This window comes from Haliotis asinina, chromosome 1, assembly GCF_037392515.1.
Source record: "Haliotis asinina isolate JCU_RB_2024 chromosome 1, JCU_Hal_asi_v2, whole genome shotgun sequence".
NCBI classification, from domain to species: domain Eukaryota; kingdom Metazoa; phylum Mollusca; class Gastropoda; order Lepetellida; family Haliotidae; genus Haliotis; species Haliotis asinina.
In genome coordinates, this window is record NC_090280.1 from 99214552 (window position 1) to 99237614 (window position 23063).

At 40.4% G+C, this 23063-nt stretch overlaps 1 protein-coding gene across 2 annotated transcripts in view; it reads right to left on the minus strand.

The window, feature by feature from the left end:
- Positions 1-23063, minus strand: part of LOC137256362 (leupaxin-like) — a 298728-nt gene that overhangs the window by 220073 nt on the left and 55592 nt on the right. The window contains exons 3-10 of one of the 2 annotated variants that reach the window (XM_067794169.1): positions 22594-22804; positions 15116-15248; positions 14639-14807; positions 12690-12914; positions 11322-11495; positions 9709-9824; positions 9357-9471; positions 3232-8917 (exon numbers count right to left, since the gene is read on the minus strand). In XM_067794169.1, coding sequence (XP_067650270.1) covers positions 8651-8917; positions 9357-9471; positions 9709-9824; positions 11322-11495; positions 12690-12914; positions 14639-14807; positions 15116-15248; positions 22594-22804 — 1410 coding nt within the window. In that variant the 3' untranslated portion in view covers positions 3232-8650. Of the gene's footprint in view, positions 1-3231; positions 8918-9356; positions 9472-9708; positions 9825-11321; positions 11496-12689; positions 12915-14638; positions 14808-15115; positions 15249-22593; positions 22805-23063 lie in introns of those variants that run through there. The other variant, XM_067794158.1, reaches the window with a different exon arrangement.

Sequence of the window (23063 nt, forward strand, 5' to 3'; positions counted from 1 at the left end):
TTCTGAGGTTGGTTCCTAAGACCACGAAGCCTTCTCCCATGTGCATCCCAAACATGCTGTACTGGATTAAGGTCAGGGGACCCCTATGGCCAGTCCATGACATTGATTCCAGCGTTTTGAAGGAAATTTCGTGTCAACATCGCGGTATTATCATGCTGGAACTGTAGTCCTGGGCCATGAGCCGCCATGAAAGGAACGAGTGGTCGCAGTAAGCAGTAGCTGTGAGGTTTCCACGGATGACCAGAAGTCGGGAACGGTTGTTCCCACAGAAAGCACCCCACAACATACAACTTCCGCCCCCGAATCTGTCGACTTCCTGTACACAATGTTGGGCGTGCCGTTCACGACGTCGTCTCCAGACTCTGTGCTTGTCGTCCGCGAATCCGAGGGTAAACCTGGATTCATCGCTAAAGATGATTCTATTCCAATCTCTCTGGGTCCATCGGAGGTGACGTTGGGCCCACAACAGACGTTGACATTGATGAAACGGCATCAATATTGGCCCACGATATGGAAGTCGAGAATGGAGATTGGCAGCCAGCAACCGATTTCGAATGGTCTGTGAGGACAGTCGACCTCTAAACATCTCAGCCCTGGTTCGTGTAGCCGGCAGAAATCTGTCACGTAGGTGACGTAGGACGATTTGACGGTCTTCTGCTCGTGACGTCACACGTGGACAACCCGACCTTGGGCGATCAGAAGTGGTGTCAGTTTGTTGTAGACGACCTCGCAAGTCATACACAATACGACGGCTGCATCCCATTGCTCTTGCGACGTCAATAACTGATCTTCTCACTTGCAACAGGCCAACGGCACGTTCACGTTGCACATTTAACAATCGTGGCATTTAAAGTACCGTTAGGACTGTGGTTTAAAATGGGTTTTTTTTCAATTCTAGTGGCCTATGCAAACACGTGCAAATGAAGAAAACTTCGATGCGAAGATCACGTGCAAAACCTGATTTGGCACTAACGTCATTTGCACGACGAATAGATGGGTTTGTCTAGAGTCGAAAGATAGGAATCCCATTTCGGATACACAGATGTATCATCAGAGAAAAAAAATATTCAATATTTTTTAAAAAATACATCTTGTGAAGTTTCTTTTTGGACTCAGTATATTACATATGTGGCCTCTGAGATGCTAACGATATTGACCCATTGGGATCTGTTGGATCTCCACGGAGTGTGCGTTTGAGAGTGAGTTGGGAGTATTGTTTATCCCTCTGTTGTCTGTGGCTGTCTCAACAAACGCCCAAATACACGTGATGACTGAAAAGCCCTACTCCCCACAGACAGTAAATAGCGTTATCAGTCCTTCCTTTGGGTATTACATGCTCCTCGGGAAGATATAGTCACTTACAGTTGAGCCGAGTGAGCAGCCAACTAACGACGACCTGTAAATATTCTGGGTCAGACAATCCAGTGATTACAAGAACAAAGACCGTCCAGCTATTTGTACCGTAGTCATGACAATTAAGGACAGGCTGGTATTCTAACCTGCAATCACCAGGTTCGGAATGAGTGTGGTTTGCTGGTAATCGCTGAAGAAAGGAATTTGATTGAAGAGCGTTTAAACGCTTCCAATCAAAAATCACACAGAACAGCTGAAGTCAAAAGGGCAAAAGTACTAAAAGCCGAAAAACCAAAGGGCCTTAGGCTTAGGTCAAAAGGGCCAAACTTTTCAGAAAATAATAAAATTAGACGAAATTCGTTACATTGTTGATGTAGTTGTAATCCTAAACATTTCAGAGTGTCTTTGTGTTATTTTATGCAATTTGGTTATGAACATATACTTTTTCCGTTCGTATATTATTACTATTGTTACTATTGTATATTATACATGTTGAATACAGAAGTCGATTATGATGTGAAGTTTTATACTGGTTTCCTGGCGACAGTTGTTAGTCTCGCTTGTGTATTTTTTTCCTTTTAAGGTTTACGGCCTTTCTACTTAAGGAAAAATATACCTGCGCATTTTAAAGTATTTTATAGATGTTTTATAACTTTGGACGTACAACCGAGCATGATCGCTGCTGGAAACAGAGTCAAATAACTCGTCCAAAACTTCACTGATCACGTTATAACATTCAAAACCTCAGAAAATCTTTTTATATGTTTTATGGTAGACATTTCCTAATGTGAAATAAATTTACAACATTGGGTTATTGTGATATTTTTTTCATTGTACCATATGTTTGTGTGTAGCGTATTTTTAAAGTCAGCAAATGACTAGCCTTTGTATCTGTTTACAAGTGGGCTGGATACTCGCATTTTCACGAACACATTGCATGGTTACATTAGTGCTATACAAATGGCCATAATACAGTCGTAATTGCACAATCGACTGCAAATATAATGTCGATATTTGGTAGGAGTGGAAAGGGTTTGACCGCTTTTAGGTATAAGGAACTGGTGGGTATTAGCAGGCAGGGGTTGGAGGAGTCTTACGACCCTCACACATCGACCGGACATCCACCTTCCCTAATTTATTTAACATATTTTACCACTCACCTAATATAATTTACATTGTATCATGGCGGGTTTCATACACCCTGATCCGGATTCTGTTTTTTACAGAATACCGCAGTTTGCTGGAATATTGCAGAGTGCAGCTTTTGATGACGAACGAACCAACCAATCCTCATACATCACCTGTCTGTGATCACAAACATCCTGCCTAACACGCAGACATGCCAAACTAACAACCAACCTATCATGGATGACCAGCCCGAGTGCCTATATTTGTAAACGTCCTGGGACGTATGAATATATGGGTGATGTGATTCATTTCATCACTTGCTAAACCTGACTCAGACTAGAGAGTAGGGGCGGTGGGATAGCCTAGTGGTTTGTTAGGCTGAAGTCCCAGTTTGATTCCTCAGAGTTAGAGTTAGACTAATGCTTAGTCCCTGATATATTTAATCTAGACTTGCTTTATCTAGGGCTTTAGCATTGCTGGGAAGGCTAGGCATTAGGGAATATAATGTGGTTCAGAGACAGACCAGGGTACAATGAGTGTGGTCTACATATTGTATCTCCCACTGTACGCTGCTGCCTAAATCCCAACTCACTGGCTCACTCACTCAGACTGGAGATTGACTTACAAACGACCAGCTGGTGCTGAAGGCATGAGGTTCACCTCTACAGAACACACAAACACCACCTGGATATACTGCTCACATAATAACAACACAAAGAGGTCCCTTCAACAGAAAACAACAGGCTGTCAGTATTGATAAATCATTTATTATAAGGGTGTGCATGACATTTACCAAATGACAACTGTGAAATTCTCCACTCCAGTCCCAGACAACAGGAGCCCCATGTTGCAAGGGTGTTCTATACAGTCACTCAAGTCCCAGACCAGAGGCACCAACAAGAATTCCATGTTGCAATGGTGTTCTATTCAGTCACCTAAGTCCCAGACAAGAGGCACCAGCAAGAACTCCATGCTCCAAGGGTGTTCTATTCCGTCACTCAAGTCCTAGACAAGAGGCCAACATTAGCTCCACGTTGCATGGGTGTTCTATGCAGGCACTACTTGATGACACCCAGTCACTCAAGTCAAGGCACTTACTGTGAAGTTACAGACACAAATAGTCCAATATATATTGGGGCACAGTATCCCGAAACTTAGATTCGTGAAACATATGTGAATTGTTATCATTCCCATGTCCCTGCATAGCACGATAACCTCATGAATATTCATGGTATCATCATACAACAGATCTCATATTCGTGACAACATTCTACAATAGATCTGCTTGGGCAATATCTGCAGAAAGCTACATAACTTTCTTGAAAATTGTAGCAAAAAAAAAATGACTAGTTAAATAAGTTAACTTCAAATACATAAACACAACTATGCTCTGAAGCTTAATTCATGGTCTCTGTGAAAGTTTTTTTTCATTTCTATCTGGGTTTTTACAAAACCCTGCTCAGTAGAAAACTTCATCCAATAAGCAAAACCCTGCTCATTAGAAAACTTCATCCAATAAGGCAATCTTGATTCTTACCTATACAAACAGCATATGTTAATTGCCAACAATGTAATTTCTGTCAAGATTTCTCTCCAACATTCCCCAAGAATATAAAATGTGTAACTACTACAAAACTAGTCATAGAAGGATATCTGCTAATGATAAGCTGGCAACTGTATGTGGAAAACCATGTTTCACTGCGCAAACATTCCATCCCAAGGCCTGATCAATGTAGAAATATATTACCTCTTGAGATCAAGGTAATGTGACAAACAATATTGACGGAGAAGCTTTTGTAGCACAAGCTGTTGTATAGCCTCTTGTATTTATTCCACCATAATTAACCCCAGTACACCACAAATCATGAAGCAGATGCAAGCTTCAATTGATTACCTCAAGGTTTTCTCTTGACTATGTAAAATATCTTATTACGTATGTATATGCATACAGTTTGATGTTTCATACGACTCATTAAATGTGAAAAGTTAGTTTTATGGTGAAATGTTATTTGATATTCATCACAAAAAAAATCAGAACTTGTTCAGGAAATAGTAGTCCTATGAATAAGATAACACCAAAAGAAAAGCAAATGACTGCCTTTCAACAGAGACCAAGAATCGGTACATTCCAAAGACTCCAAACACCTGTGGCAGCTTTACTGCATTAGGGCTACCTGTGTTGTAACAATAATCCTTCATGATGATTCATAGTTCAATACTTCAAGCATCACATTCCTATTCTATTGTACTAGCCATGGCTACCAGCTTCAATAGGAGAGTTGTCTGTATGAACTGACACCAAAACAACCCCAGAATCAATTAACACACTGTTCTTCCACAACTGAAATTGACTTGGAGCAGTCTGCTGTATGGGGAAAATCCTACCTTACATCTGCTAAAAGTCATAAGTCATCTCATTCAGTAAGATAGTATCACATTCTTCGTTGTACCTAACTACAACTATTCTGTTGATTTATAAGTAAAATAATTAGTAATAAATATAACATGAACAGAGTGTCAAAACACTCACTTTTCACAATCACATGTTAACTGCAGGTGAGATTTACTTCCCCTTGTGAAATAAGCAACTGCAATACATTCATTTCTATAAAACTGATTTAATACAACAATCAAGCCTTAAAGCTGGTTTAACATTATTGCAATACTATTGTAATAGTGACAGGCCCAAGAATCATCTGTACAGAGAACGGTCATTATATGTGTGTATGTTCCACATGGACTGGCCTGTATGCTGTTATCATCATTTAACAAACGAGATGTCAGTAAGGCAAGTTTTCAGTGGTCTATCACAAAACCATATTGTCCCAGAAAAACAAATATTACCATGGTTACAAAAAGCACTTCAGCAATCATATATAAAAGCTCAATATTTATCATAAAAGATATAAAATTGGACATATCAATGAAAGTAAAAACACATACAAGCCTGAAATAACATTCAAACTCTGAACAAATGACTTCAATCGCTGACATTATGCATGCAATACTTCACTATTGTTAAGAGATCAAAGTGTTTGAAAATAAAGGCAGGAACAATTCATTCATTCACTAAAGAACAGAGATAGGCAATTCCCCGGCGTGACTAAAGTGCAATATGCAGTCATATGAACAAAAATTCTTTATCGCCTGTGTAGTCAATATTTCTGCAGATAACATTACAAGGACCTGGATCAAGCCAGTCCAATTATTTGTGACAGCACTGTGCAAATAGAGCGAGCATGGTGTTACGTCATTTTCAGCATTATACACCAATATAGTATCTGGGGACACCAGAAATGAGTTTCCAACATTATGCCAATGTGGAGAATGGAACAAGGCCTTAGGAAGAGAACATCTTAAAGACCTGGCTATCTGACCAACCTGGCGATACAGATAATGAAGAATATATGTAGGGATTCATATTTGTACAAATCCAGTTGACAAATTGTTTAAATTATCTAAAATAGCATTTCTCTTTCTTGTTTATTGTTATTTAGAGGGGGTGGGTGAAGGAGGTGAGGATTACTTACTAATAAATTATAGCACCTTCTTATCACATGAAGAATAAGATAGAGTGTGTGCTGACACGAAATGGGTGAATGGTGCTGGTTCCAGTGGACTGGGATTTGGCACTTTAGCACTGCAGAACAAGTACAGTCAGAAGGCAAGGTGCAGATGTGTGGAATCACACCTGGGCCCTTGGTGTGATGAGCTAATGATTTAACCACTATTCCACCCACCAGCCCAGGTGCAAGTGGAATTAAAGATAGGAAGTACAATGCAAGAAAGCAAAACTTGTCAGCATCTGAAACAATTTCCAGCATTAGAGAAACTATTTAACACATTAACTTGCGAAATTTGTTTCACATCTACTATTCTCAAAAATAGACACAACAGGTTTAGTTTTACTATTCTAACCAATTTAAAACTCAAACAGACAATAAATTTCAGTTCATTATAACAATAGTCCATACTTCTTTTTCAACAAAACTAAACTAAGCAAGTGGTAGAGACCCCTAAACAGTTCATTTTTCATCCGTTCGTTATAAGGTAGTTTACAAAAGCCATAGTTTGGTGCAAATAATCCCTGTGGCCTATCAGTGTAGAGCATAAAGAGAGGCCAATGAAGTATCTGTGCCAGTCCGTCTATCTGCATAGAAGCAGTCATAAATATCACAATATAAATACCAAGCAAGAGTTACATCCCTTTCTTTTTACACAATGCACAATTAACCAACTCTGTTAAAACTGTGCCGAGTCAACAAACACCCAAAAAGTGTGTTTTATGTACAAATTCTATATATCCTCCTCAGAAATTAATGTCAGAGGTTTAGAGAAAGCAACAGGCTGTCGTATCTCAGAAACATATATAACATTGATAAATGCTACCAGTTGTAATGTTGATTATAATACAATCACAATATGCACAAAATTTGATTTCAGAAGTAATGACTGATAGTCATTTTCAGGACTCCCTTGTTTGAGTTAACAGAGTTGCCTCCCTTTGAGCACAACATCTCTCAGATAGAAAAGGATTGTCTCCCTTTGACAGGGCTCAGCAAGCCAAACTTATTGCTAGCTGATGAAAGATACTGGGAAGTCAAGTGTCTTAAGAAATAGTAAAATAAGGCATATGATGTTTGTTTCCATAGGAAGTTGTAAGGTAACAGAAAGAAAAACACACATACAGTATTCCTGACAACCAACTGCAGGCTGTCAATCAGCAGGCAACAAAGTTACCAAGGGTAAGCTGGGCAGGTACTGGTTCACACATACTGGCTTACTAAAAACCAGTTTACTGGAATCGGCTTGCTGGAACAGGTTTGCTGGAACAGGTTTGCTGGGACCGGTTTATAGGTACTGGTACTGTGTATCCATCTACCAAACTTGAAGGTCACATCAGTCAAGGTAATCCACAGTTTCGTCTGTGATGTGGCTTAGAGAAAGCATGAAAAATATGTCCAAAATCTGCCTAGTCTGATAATCTTTTACTTCTCACTGACCTTGTCCATATAACTTCTGGTATGGTCAGTTGTTTGAACTGAACGCATGAAAATACTAAGTATCTCTGACATTTTTGGTGTGGAAAATATGACCTAATGAGCAAAGTATACAGCTTTCCGTCAAGCAGGTTGTTGATGGTATTGATATTCCAGATGAAACATTGAAACAAAGACTTGCACTCACAACTGTTTGTGATTGAGGAGGGTGTACTTGTTGACTTGTAGGAAAATATAACCTACATATGTCCACCTGGAGACGTGGGATGTGAGTTGTTGAAGTGGAGGACACCTGCTGGGATTGCTCAGACAGTTTAGATTCAGTCAGGATGAACTCAGGCATCATCTCATCAAACCTCTGCACAGGAATCCATTTAATTTAAGTGAGTGTTTCGGGAATGATATCCTGAATCATTGTATCTTTGTACATACAGTATAATTTGGAATGATGGTAGGTGTATAAGTATCGTATTTTGTATCTTTGTATCTGTATCATGTTTCCAGTTTATCTGTATCTTGTATTCTGCCTGCCATGTGTCCTTGGTCCAGTTCTTCACTAAATCCCACTTGGAACAGTTGTGTTGAGTTACTCCTGATCCTACTGCATCCATCTTGCATTAGACAAGAACCTGTGTCAATGTCAAGTAGTCTACTGACATTCTGTTCAGTATCATGGTATATATCATGTATCTCTGCCTGCCAGGACCTGTGGCAAGGATAAATATCCAGTACTTGGATCCTGCATTATCATTCAAGTACTCAGTAGCTCTGTATTCCTGTGTGTATTTCCTGTCTCATTCAAGAACTTGGTACCCCTGTATCCCACACCTAGGAATATTTGTATGGTATATATATATATATATCCCGGTGTCTGCAACCACTGACAGGATGTCACATGAAGTTGACCAGAGTGTTGTGGCTACTTCCTGGTCCTTATCTGGCTGCCTCTGACTTGGAATTATCACACTAGCAAATCCATAACATCATTTTGAATCTTAGAGATTTCCAGTATCTGAAAAAGCATAGTGAAGAAAGTTATTTCCTCTGCATACAAATAACTGCAGAAGTGGCTGCATGTGGTGTGCCAATGAGCATGTGTGTGGTCAGCTGATAAGCTGGTCAGGGCACATGGCAGTCTTGGAAGACATGTTTGAACACTGGCTGGTGATTCAGCCAAACAGCTTGACAAAGCATGGATGACAGTAAGGCTTGTCGCCCTGGTCCTTGAATGTCCCCTTGTTCAGCTGCTTTAAACAGAAGGCGCACACAAAGTGTTCAGGATGGAACTTTTTAAACATGGCTGTGATGCACCTTCCTGTGATGGGCTTCTGACAGCTGGCACAGAGAGAGCCACGTTTTGCGTGGTAGTGAGTTTCGCAGTAGGGCAGCCCCTCGTGGTCAAAGAAACTGCCACCTCCAAACGCACTTCGGCAATCCTGGAAGACACAAATAACTTTGAACCCATGGTTGAGGAAATTTCTTAACACCAAACAACTAAATCCTTACAATAGAAATTGATCAATCATAAGTAGTAAGTCAGACAAATGATAAAATTTCAGTGAGTGAGTGAGTGAGTGAGTGAATAAGTGAATAAGTTTAGTTTTACACCACAGTCAGCAATATTCCAGCTGGTGGCAGTCTCTAAATAACTGAATCTGGACCAAACAATCCAGTGATCAACAGCATGAGCATTGATATTGGCAACTGGCAAATACTGTGTGAAGTCACAGAACACCTGGACCACTCTAAGAGGTTAAAGTGAGTGGTGTAATAGGTTTTTACAGACTAGTGTCACAGTGACTGAAGATTTAATGCATTCATGTGACGGAGTTCAAAGATAACGTCACACAGAGAGATGAAGTGACAGGATCTTACCCAGCAGACGAAGCACTCTGGATGCCAGTGGCGGTTCAGTGCAGTGATGTAGTTGTCCATGATGGGGTTGCAGCATCCGCCACACTTTGGAGCAAACATCTCATAGTAGTCATCCCTGGACAAAAAACATTCAATATCATAAAAGAAACCAATGATGGAATGTAAAACCACATGAAAGACATTCTACAATCCCTTAATGTCTAACAAGCAGATCCATCTTCAATCATTTAATGGTCAACAAATATGACCGTTAACAATCCTTCAAAATATCAAAATGGTCAAAATATCAAATCAATCTACAATCTTTCCCATGGTCAACACCCATCTACAATACTGGTCAGGAACAAGATACCTGCAATATGCTTTTCCGTCCTTTTCATGGAATCCCTCTTCTCCAAATGGGCGGCCACACTTGGTGCAGAAGAAATGCTCTGGATGCCAGGTCTTACTTAAAGCAGTGATACATTTCTGGAACAAAGTAGACATACAATGTTCAGTAACAACATATCTGACAGAATAAGTTAGTTCTAACTGTTAGTTCCGATGAGAAGACACCTGGAGCTCATTTTGTCACTGGCAGCAGAACTGTAATCCCAAGTGACTGCTCAGATTTGTTTACTGTTAAACGCTACACTCAGCAATATTCCGGCTATATGGTGGTGGTCTCTGAAGAAATTCTGGACCAGACAATCCAGTGATCAACATAGTGAGCATCAATCTACGCAGTTTGGATATCATTACATGTGTGAACCAAGCCAGCGAGGAACTACTTAGTTCCTTTAGTCACGTCTTATGACAAGCATAGGTTGCTGAAGACAACCTCTAGCCCTGGTCTTCTCAGAAATATGGAAACTAATTATTCACAGCATTATTCTTTATTTCCTAATACCAGAAGTCAGGTAATCCAAACCAATCTTACTGAAACAGACTAACAAAAATACTCTTTAGGAGTAAATGTATGTACATCTGTATTAGATATAGGAAGGGTTTACCAGTCTCATATGTGTAAGGATATGAAGATACATGACATCTACAATGGTTTAACATGTGTGTGAGTCTGTGGGTATACTTACTCTACAGTGGTTTCACCTATGTGAGTCTGTGGGTATTCTTACATCTACAATGGTTTCACCTGTGTGAGTCTGTGAGTATACTTACATCTACAATGGTTTCTCCTGTGTGTGTCTGTGAGTATACTTACATCCACAGTGGTTTCACCTATGTGCGAGTACACTTACATCTACAATGGTTTCACCGATGTGTGAGTCTATAAGTATACTTACATCTACAGTGGTTTCACTGATGTGTGAGTCTGTAAGTATACTTACATCTACAGTATCTTCACCTATGTGTGAGTGTAAGTATACTTACATCCACAGTGGTTTCACCTATGTGAGAGTCTGTGGGTATACTTACATCTACAATGGTTTCACGTATGTGTGAGTCTGCGAGTATACTTACATCTACAGTGGCGTCACCAATGTGAGAGTATACTTATATCTACAGTGGTTTCACCTATTTGTGAGTCTGTGGGTATACTTACATCTACAATGGTTTCACGTATGTGTGAGTCTGCGAGTATACTTACATCTACAGTGGCGTCACCAATGTGAGAGTATACTTATATCTACAGTGGTTTCACCTATGTGTGAGTCTGTGGGTATACTTACATCTACAATGGTTTCACCTATGTGTGAGTCTGCGAGTATACTTACATCTACAGTGGCGTCACCAATGTGAGAGTATACTTATATCTACAGAGGTTTCACCTATTTGTGAGTCTGTGGGTATACTTACATCCACAATGGTTTCACTTATGTGTGAGTCTGCGAGTATACTTACATCTACAGTGGCATCACCAATGTGAGAGTATACTTATATCTACAGTGGCTTCACCTATGTGTGTCCGTGAGTATACTTATATCTACAATGGTTTCACCTGTGTGTGCCTGTAAGTATACTTACATCTACAATGGGACCATTGCAATAGCCACATCGTGGTGCAAACAGTTCGTGGTAGTCTCTCTCACAAAAGGCCTGATTGTCGCGCTCGTAGAAGTTCTTGGTCCCGAGGGTTTCATTACAGTGGTTACAGGTGAAATGCTCGAGATGCCAGATCTTCCCCAGGGCTGTGATCACCTGCACATATACAAAACAACATCAATATATGACCACAAACAACATCTGGGCACTGTGTCTTCATTCCTGCACCTCACTGCAGACACCGCAGCCAGACTTCAATTAACTGTTAACACTTTATACAACTAAATTCATGATTCTTTTATATCACTATGCTTTTCATCACCTTCAAGAGTATAGAATAATCAGATGTACACGAGAGAAATGGTTCTCTTTGTAAGCCTGGTTTGCTAATTAATACTATATTCAGCAATATTTCAACTACATTTGTGCCACTGACCTGTAAATATTTGAGTGAGTGAGTGAGTTTAGTTTTATGCCGCTTTTTCAATATTCCAGCACTATCATAGCAGCAGACACCAGAAATGGGCTTCAAACACTGTACCCACATGGGGAACCGAACCCAGGTCTTCCGCATTACAAGCGAATGCTTTAACCAAAGGAAGACAAAGTCATCAATTTCCCCCGCAACAGCAAAACAGTCTTCATGAATATGTCTATCAATTATGATTACAGTATGTCAATGATTTGGTGTGCATATGTCAGAGTGGAAGGAGACTATCGTAAGGTTTTACACTTCTGCTCTGGGAAAGAGCACTACTACCAAATTATGTTGAGGTCAAACTTGTTGCCATGGAAATGCAAAATTATTTCATTCAGAAATCCAAATCTACCAAAAGGCACCACCATAAGTTTGATGAAGAATAGTGAATCTGCCACCAAAAAGAGTCCAACCATCAATTTCAGTCAATGTCAAACTTCTTGTAATGGAAACACAAAAAATAAAATTCAGCCATTGGTGTAACCCTCCAAAGACACATCTAGGCATAATGATGAACATGGTGAACATGTGTACCAAGTTTGATAAAACAAAAGCTTGGGAGATCTGCTCTGGACTAGATGGCATTCATAGACACAGCCTAAGTCATGTTTCCATGGAAATCGCAAAAAATAAAATTCCTATGTGGGTCTAACCACAAAAAGGCACATCTAGGGATCATGCTTGATATGTGTACCAAGTGTGGTTAAGCCATCACAAATAGTTGAGGAGGTATGCGGACGCACAGACGGATGTATGGTACAATGTTTTCTCGATGTACGAACTCATTTCTATATCCCCCGCAACTTTGTTGTTGTGGGGTATAACAAGAGGAAGGATCCACTCTCTGTTGGGATATGGTAAAAATAGCTCACCTGGCCCACAACAGGTTGGTTGCAGGCAGCACACACCCCCTTAGTCTTGGTGCTGACCCCTTGTTTGTTCATGTCAGACTGCAGGTCTCCAAGCATGGTCTCCAACTGGTTTGGTGTGGGAATACTTGGGTTCATTGGGCTGGTTGGGGTCACCTGACGTCCAGTACCTTTGTTTGGCTTTGCGTATGCTGGTTCTACACTTGGTTGTTGAGGCTTGTTTTGAAGCTGTGGAAAACAGAATATAACACTGAAAATAGATTTCCACTTTCACTTATCAAACAATCATTTCAACAGCCACATATGAATAATGTACCAGCCTTTCAAACAGCCAAATATCTCTTTTCCAGGGTTCAAAACTAAACTGAACTAATGGGCTGACTCCATGTACAACAGAGGAGCAAGCATGGCTGACTAATGGGCAGACTCCAATGTACAACAGGGGGACAAGGACTTGCTGACTAATGTGCAGACTACATATACAACAGGGGGACAAGGACTTTCTGACTAATGTGCAGACTACATATGCAACAGGGGGACAAGGACTTGCTGACTGATGTGCAGACTACATATACAACAGGGGGACAAGGACTTGCTGACTAATGTGCAGACTACATATACAACAGGGGGACAAGGACTTGCTGACTAATGTGCAGACTACATATACAACAGGAAGACAAGAACTTGCTGACTAATGTGCAGACTACATATACAACAGGAAGACAAGGACTTGCTGACTAATGTGCAGACTACATATACAACATGGGGACAAGGACTTGCTGACTAATGTGCAGACTACATATACAACAGGGGGACAAGGACTTGCTGACTAATGTGCAGACTACATATACAACAGGGGGACAAGGACTTGCTGACTTATGTGCAGACTACATATACAACAGGGGGACAAGGACTTGCTGACTAATGTGCAGACTACATATACAACAGGAAGACAAGGACTTGCTGACTAATGTGCAGACTACATATACAACAGGAAGACAAGGACTTGCTGACTAATGTGCAGACTACATATACAACATGGGGACAAGGACTTGCTGACTGATGTGCAGACTACATATACAACAGGGGGACAAGGACTTGCTGACTAATGTGCAGACTACATATACAACAGGGGGACAAGGACTTGCTGACTAATGTGCAGACTACATATACAACAGGGGGACAAGGACTTGCTGCCTAATGTGCAGACTACATATACAACAGGGGGACAAGGACTTGCTGACTAATGTGCAGACTACATATACAACAGGGGGACAAGGACTTGCTGACTAATGTGCAGACTACATATACAACAGGGGGACAAGGACTTGCTGACTAATGTGCAGACTACATATACAACAGCGGGACAAGGACTTGCTGACTAATGTGCAGACTACATATACAACAGGGGGACAAGGACTTGCTGACTAATGTGCAGACTACATATACAACAGCGGGACAAGGACTTGCTGACTAATGTGCAGACTACATATACAACAGGGGGACAAGGACTTGCTGACTAATGTGCAGACTACATATACAACAGGGGGACAAGGACTTGCTGACTAATGTGCAGACTCCGTGTACTCAGTGGGACAAGCAGCTGCTGAAGAGTGGGCTGACTCCATGACATGGCATGGTTAACTCTGTTTCCCAGAACAGGTACTCTCTGACAGTGTTGTGACTCTTACATCTAATAAAATCCTTCCAGAAGGCATTAACTAAAATATATCTGTATACTCCAAGAGGAGATCTTTCCAGAACACCATCAAAGCTCAGTTACATCCATCCTATCAGAAGTTTTAGTTCCCTGGAGAGTGGGCAACTCATCAGAAAGAGAAGCAAGCTTGCGATCAACACAGAGATATTCATAACTTAAAAATGATAACTAAAATTAAATGTTACTTCATGATAAGTGGCATGTTCCATAAAACACAGGGCAGAGACCTTACCTTAAATTCAGACAGTGATGCCATGAGATCATCCAGCTCCTTGGTAGCTGTAGATGCCCCAGGGGTAGGGGGAGCATTTCCTGGGTGGCCATTAGGGGTAGGTGGACCTCCTCTTACTTGCCCATGGGGGGATGTGGGTCCTGAGTAGTGACCAAGGTCGTTGCCAGGTCTAAAAACCAACACCAAACAGATAGTCTTACGTATTCAAGTGACTTCTTGATCAATCTTACCTAAACCTGTATGAGTTCATGTAAAGGTTTAAACATGATGTTAGGAAAAATACCAGTAACACTGCACGTATCATGATATCAGTCCACACAGGTATCTTTCATCAGAAAACCTCTGTTTCATTCATGTAAAATGCACTTGAAAATGAGTCAAAACAACCAACCATGATTTCATAAAAACTAAACATGAGCCCGCAGAAAGATTTGACTCTGTAATATGTGTAAGTCTGAAATCCCAACTGGAACTTACCCGTGAGGGGATGGCACAGACACTTCCAGTTCATCCAGCAGAGACTCGACTGTTGCCCGTTCAGAGGGACGAGTAGGTTTGGGAGCTACTGGGGGAGGCGCCCGCCCTGTTCCATTCACGATTGGCTCTTTTCCTGTGATAAAATAAAATAGCCATGACTATAAGATGCTCTCAGCTCTTAATTATGCTTATCTTGGATCTGGACATGAAGTATGAGCCAAGGAGTGGTTATTTCCGAAGGGGTCACCCATCATGTTGGCTCAATTTTCTTCAAGTGATATAAACAGAGTTTTATCATTACGATATGCCACAGCTGGACCCCTCCATGCCAAATTTACAAAAACTCTTTTAATTTTCTACCAGGAATCTGCCTTTTGGAGGAAATGGCTATTTTGGGTTTCTAATTTATCTTGAGCAGCAGCTCCTCTGAGAGCTATCTGAGTGTTGTGAGGTACTTGTGGAATGCTGACAGGGCAAGTGGCAGTGATCACACTATGCTTGTAGCTTCCCAATTCAACGTTCTCCAAAAACTTGATCTATATTAAAATACTTTTTTACCTCTGATGACTTTGCATTTTGCTTGTTGGTAGTTATCTGAATGTTATTTTCTATATCGATATAAATAGAGTGTCTAATATGAGAGTCTGGTTTTAGAAACTTGCTATCTCTACCAGTACATATAAACAAACATAAATCTTTGGCAGGTAAAGCTGAGATTACATAGGATATACAAACACCAGGTTCAACATATACCAGCACTATGTACATATAAACCTGTATCAGGTGTGACGTACCAGTGTCAGGTGAAACATGTACCGGTAACAGGTGCAACATGAACCAACACTTAGTACATGTACCTGCATCAGATGCCCACATGTACCTGTAACAGGTGCAACATGAACCAACACTTAGTACATGTACCTGTACCATATGCAACATATACCAGCACCAGGTGCGACATGCACTGAATAAAGCTTTGAACAGGATTTGAGATCCATCTTCATATGTGATTTAACCGTATTTGGAACATAAATGGTAAAATATGGAAATTTATTTAAGATTTGGAAAATACTATGTTCTTGTCTTCATTTTGATTTTTTTATTGTCCATATCAGTAACTCTGCAATTAAGACATATTGGGAATTATTATTGTGGTCTAGATGAAACCTCTACAATCTTCCACACTAACACATGTACAAGCATGGTTCAGCCATGACACTGACACCTTCACAGAAAGTATGGAGATGAAAATGCAAGTTCCTGGTTTAATATGGGCTTATGTAAGCTGATTCTGAAGTAACCTGAGTCATGCTCAAGGCATCTGTGGCCTGGAAGCCTCCCCCAGCTAGATGGAAGCCAGGCTGTGTGTGGACTACTGGTTATCTACTGCCTGCCTTATCTGTGTAGAATGGTCATAATCAAGGCCATATGTCTCGAACCAGGGTACCACTGCTGTAACCCTAGGAGCAGGAGGAGACCCTTTGTATTGGAACAAAGGGAGGGCTGTGGCTGTAACCTGGAGAAGAGTATGGATTTAACCTGGGGAAGAGTATGGATAACTGTAACATGGGGAAAAACGTAGATCTAACCTGGGTAAGAACACGGATGTAATCTGGGGAAAAATATGGATTTAACCTGGGGTAGAGTATGGATTTAATCAGTGAGGAAAATAGCTGTAACATGTGGGGGATGTAACTGTAAGCAAGGATGGACGTGGATGTAACCAGTATATAGATTATGACTGTAAAATGTGGGTGATGTAACTGTAACCAAGGATGGAACAAGGATGTAACCAGTATGGAGATTATGACTGTAACATGTGGGTGATGTAACTGTAACCAAGGATGGAACAAGGATGTAACCAGTATGGAGATTATGACTGTAACATGTGGGTGATGTAAATGTAATCAAGGATGGACGTGGATGTAACCAGTATGGAGATTATGACTGTAACATGTGGGTGATGTAAATGTAATCAAGGATGGACGTGGATGTAACCAGTATGGAGATTATGACTGTAACATGTGGGTGATGTAAATGTAATCAAGGATGGAACAAGGATGTAACCAGTATGGAGATTATGACTGTAACATGTGGGTGATGTAACTGTAACCAAGGATGGACATGGATGTAACCAGTATATAGATTATGACTGTAACATGTGGGTGATGTAACTGTAACCAAGGAACAGGGATGGTACCAGTATGGAGATTATGGCTATAACATGTGGGTGATGTAACTGTAACCAAGGAACAGGGATGGTACCAGTATGGAGATTATGACTGTAACATGTGGGTGATGTAACTGTAACCAAGGAACAGGGATGGTACCAGTATGGAGATTATGACTGTAACATGTGGGTGATGTAACTGTAACCAAGGAACAGGGATGGTACCAGTATGGAGATTATGGCTATAACATGTGGGTGATGTAAATGTAACCAAGGAACAGGGATGGTACCAGTATGGAGATTATGACTGTAACATGTGGGTGATGTAAATGTAACCAAGGAACAGGGATGGTACCAGTATGGAGATTATGGCTGTAACATGTGGGTGATGTAACTGTAACCAAGGAACAGGGATGATACCAGTATGGAGATTATGGCTCTAACATATGGGTGATGTAACTGTAACCAAGGAACAGGGATGGTACCAGTATGGAGATTATGACTGTAACATGTGGGTGATGTAACTGTAACCAAGGAACAGGGATGGTACCAGTATGGAGATTATGACTGTAACATGTGGGTGATGTAACTGTAACCAAGGAACAGGGATGGTACCAGTATGGAGATTATGGCTATAACATGTGGGTGATGTAACTGTAACCAAGGAACAGGGATGGTACCAGTATGGAGATTATGGCTATAACATGTGGGTGATGTAAATGTAACCAATGAACAGGGATGGTACCAGTATGGAGATTATGACTGTAACATGTGGGTGATGTAAATGTAACCAAGGAACAGGGATGGTACCAGTATGGAGATTATGGCTGTAACATGTGGGTGATGTAACTGTAACCAAGGAACAGGGATGGTACCAGTATGGAGATTATGGCTCTAACATATGGGTGATGTAACTGTAACCAAGGAACAGGGATGGTACCAGTATGGAGATTATGACTGCAACATGTGGGTGATGTAACTGTAACCAAGGAACAGGGATGGTACCAGTATGGAGATTATGGCTATAACATGTGGGTGATGTAACTGTAACCAAGGAACAGGAATGGTACCAGTATGGAGATTATGGCTATAACATGTGGGTGATGTAACTGTAACCAAGGAACAGGGATGGTACCAGTATGGAGATTATGGCTATAACATGTGGGTGATGTAACTGTAACCAAGGAACAGGGATGGTACCAGTATGGAGATTATGGCTATAACATGAGACGAGAAGTAGCAGTATGCAGTTGGAGAATAATGTTGCTGTCAATAACAAATCCGGGAATACAGCCAGGAACATCTACAGGAATGTGATTGCAAGTAGCTGGTGAATATGATTGCAAGTAGCTGGTGAATATGACTGGAAGTAGTTGGTGAATATAACTGTAAGTAGTAGGTGAATATCACTCTAAGTAGTAGGTGAATATGGAAGTAGTTGGTGAATATGACGGGAAGTAGTTGGTGAATATCACTGGAAGTAGTTGGTGAATATGACTGGAAGTAGTTGGTGAATATCACTGGAAGTAGTTGGTGAATATGACGGGAAGTAGTTGGCGAATATGACTGGAAGTAGTTGGTGAATATCACTGGAAGTAGTTGGTGAATATCACTGTAAGTATTTGGTGAATATGACTGGAAGTAGTTGGTGAATATCACTGGAAGTAGTTGGTGAATATGACGGGAAGTAGTTGGTGAATATCACTGTAAGTAGTTGGTGAATATGACTGGAAGTAGTTGGTGAATATAACTGTAAGTAGTTGGTGAATATAACTGGAAGTAGTTGGTGAATATCACTGTAAGTAGTTGGTGAATATGACTGGAAGTAGTTGGTGAATATGACTGGAAGTAGTTGGTGAATATCACTGTAAGTAGTTGGTGAATATAACTGGAAGTAGTTGGTGAATATAACTGTAAGTAGTTGGTGAATATAACTGGAAGTAGTTGGTGAATATCACTGGAAGTAGTTGGTGAATATGACTGGAAGTAGTTGGTGAATATGACGGGAAGTAGTTGGTGAATATCACTGTAAGTAGTTGGTGAATATGACTGGAAGTAGTTGGTGAATATAACTGTAAGTAGTTGGTGAATATAACTGGAAGTAGTTGGTGAATATAACTGTAAGTAGTTGGTGAATATAACTGGAAGTAGTTGGTGAATATCACTCTAAGTAGTAGGTGAATATGACTGGAAGTAGTTGGTGAATATGACTGGAAGTAGCTGGTGAATATGACTGGAAGTAGTGTATAAAATAGTTTTGAAATGTGGCCTGACCATGGACTGGCTATCCAAATAAAGTGACCAGTCTTAAAAAAACACAGCCAGTCCCAAAAAACAATAAAAACATAATAGAAAAGATGAACTTCAAACAAAGTGAGTTTATATTTTTAAATATTTCACCTGACCAAAGGATGGCCTTGTCTATTTAATAGACCATACTTCACGAAAACAGACCATCAGGAAAAGGGTTGTTAACCAGTGAGCATATGTAGGCGATAATCAGTGAAGGAAGATCTATGTCAGGTCAAATACCCCTGTATAAACATAGTGGAAGCATATAGTTTACAATCAAAATATATTGCAAAGATGTTTTTTTCAAAAGTGTGTAAAGAATTGTCAGCTGAGTATGTTTGAATTCATTTTGCCCTAAATGCTTTACATTGTACTGATTGTGTTCAGCAATTTGATACATTGTAGTGCAATAACATGCAGTTATTTCACACACAAGAGTTGCGGTCTGATTTAACCTCTCCATTAAGCAGTGAGTGGGTACCTGGTGGGGGCAAATGGTATGGCTGAAAAAACACATTCGGGCAGCTTCTAGGTAGCTTTCACTATTTGTTCCTCAAGAAGCTGAGAATCTAGTTGCTCTATACAATGATCCACAGCCCAGGAAATTTATTATCATTTATAAGATTATTTTTACCTTGCATATGAATGTGTTTCACTCAAGCTGGAATAGACAACCCGGAATAAATTACACCTCATGCATAATTCTAGCATGGAGTAGGTGCAGTGTGTGTGGACGCATCACACACATCTACATACTGGAGCATGTTGCAATTACAAACTTCCCATAAACAACCTGCACACTACTTTACTCACTGTAAGTGTATGAATACTGTCTGAATACTACAGCATACACCATGTGCACCCTGTACGCAGATCATAGTGCTAGGAATTGGTTAAAATCTCGAAACTGATGATTGATTCATTACAACTGACCAATCATTGAAAATAATTGGTTGGAGTCACTTACCAAATTTTCCTGGCTATGCGTCTTATTGTACAAAACATAAAGAAAATACATGTAGTTCTTTTATTGTTTTTTTTTTCAAACTGCACAAAATGCATTTGCAAATCTATCATTTTTCAAGGAGTACTAGCATGCTGGGGACATAAATTTACTGAAGTCTTTCAGATAAATTCAATAATGACTTGGAATGAGACTTTAATGCTCATGAAGCATAGTGACAAAACCAACCTTGAGAAAAATATTGTTAATTCAAACAAGTGCGCCAAAAATGGTTTCTGTTCCATTATGAGAAAACACGACTGCTAGGACATGATCGATTAATTGGACCACCACAAACAGATGGAGGCTGTATGTGCCCGAATACCTGGATACACCATGAACAGGGGGATGAAGCAACATATAGTTGTTCAGTTCCCTATTTTGATTTTTCACAGTATGTACCTGTGTGTATGGGGAACCACCTAATATACCTATGTTTGTAACATGGCTGGGCAGAATATGATCACCTCTCAGTCAGTGACAGACTGACACATGCCAGTGGCATGTCAAGACGCATCAACAATCATCCAGTCAACTCTGACCATTGCTGGGAATTTTACTGTCTATGGAAACTAGACTGATTCATGTTTTGCATCATTCTCTTCCCACAGAGGTTACTTGTCATATCTTCCTACGAACCTCTGTTAGGTAGGAAGATATGACAAGTAACCACTGTGGGAAGAGAATGGTTTCGCATATGACAGTGTTATTTATATACCTCAGCTAAACATAGCCTTGTTTATCTTCCATATATATTTTATTACCAACAAGGGCGACCGTATCTAGATTCATATTGTTCATACACTTTATGCCCTAGTGCAAAATATCACTCGAACAATGTCATGACGTCACGGCTGTTCTGTGACGTTGCATTCTAAATGCGGCGACCACGGGTAGCCAGCCCATGTTTGAAAGTAGATTTGGCCTTATTTTCGTCAATTTAATGACTTCGGTAATAAACAGAATATTACATTCGTGCCCTTAACATACTATGTTTACGACACACGTGCCTAAATATCGGTATATCCCTTGCTCTCGCTTGGGAGATAACAACAGTTAGGCAATGCTGTCATAAACATACTATGACATGGACACTCATGTAATATTCTCTATATCCTCCCTAGTTCCTGACAACTTCTGAAACTGGTTTTCCTCTTTACAAATTTGTGCATAATATTTGTTCAGAATATTTCACACCAAACAGCTTTCACCACACAGACTTGGGCCATCCGATTGGCCATTCCCACTGTATATTTTATTTCCAACCAATCGGACAGCCCGAGTCTGTTTGTGCGAATCTACTCAGGTCACTTGAATGTCAAGGTCACTAATGGCCGACAAGTGAGTAGGATTGTGAGATTTTGGTCCAAATGTTTGCTTACTGTCGAGAAAATGACATGTAGATGTTGCAATAAGTTGTCCGACCAACGGAATGCAACAGTTGATCAAATCCAGCCCAACGCTGGTGCTGTCAATGTGGCTGGAATTAATAAACGAATTTAAAAGCTGAGCTTTCGCCGTATTGGGTGATCCATGATTTTGGCGTGAAATTTTGAAATAATGATCCAATTGTGACCATTTATTGCTCATTTTGTAGGGAAATCATCTGGCTTCCGATCCGTTGGCCTCAATGGGGCTTAAAAATATCTTATGCGGTGACATGTAACTTTGATCGAGGAGGGGGTGGTTTCTTTGTTACATCTCTTTCCTTTCATATAGTACTAGGGTGGTATCTATACACCAATATGTCTTTCGAACGCCATTTTCTAAGCTATACAAGTCCCTGTATGTGCGTGTGCATGCATGTGTGCGTGCGTTTGCATGCATGACAAAATGCATGTTCAGCAAAATCATGTGATGACCTGAAAATAATGATGTCCTGTGACTGATATTGTGAACAATAAGTTGAGGCCTTGTTGCCTCCCTACTATAAATCACTTTTTACAACAAACGGAAGACAAATTCTAACACAGAATCCCAAGGGTAACAAGAAAGCAAGACATGTTCTCTCACCACCAGTTGACTTCTTCTCAACCTCGGACAGGAACTGAGCTGAGTTAAGATCCTGAAGGAGCTGGTCCAGCTCGGACAGGTTAGAGCTGAGCTGCGACATCCCCTGTTGTTGTCTCCCCTTGTCTGGGAGCGAGGCCAAGTCTGAGCTCTGTGATGTATCAGACGTAGGGGTCGTCTCTCTCATACGAAAATTCTGAGGCTCGTAAATAGGCTGGAAGAAGAGAATAACAATTAGATATTCTGAAGTGTCAGTTTCATCAGTTTCTTGACTAAGGGCATCCTTCAACATGTTCAAGGTTAACAAAATATGACAGGCATACACAAAATACATTTAATACTGATCTCAGACTTCCTGGATTCATTACCAAAGTCTTATAAAAAGGACATTACCACACACCGTTAGTGTTAGATTAACGCTTAGTCTCTGAAAATGAAAATTTTATGGTAAAAAAATAAACCCACTGAAACTG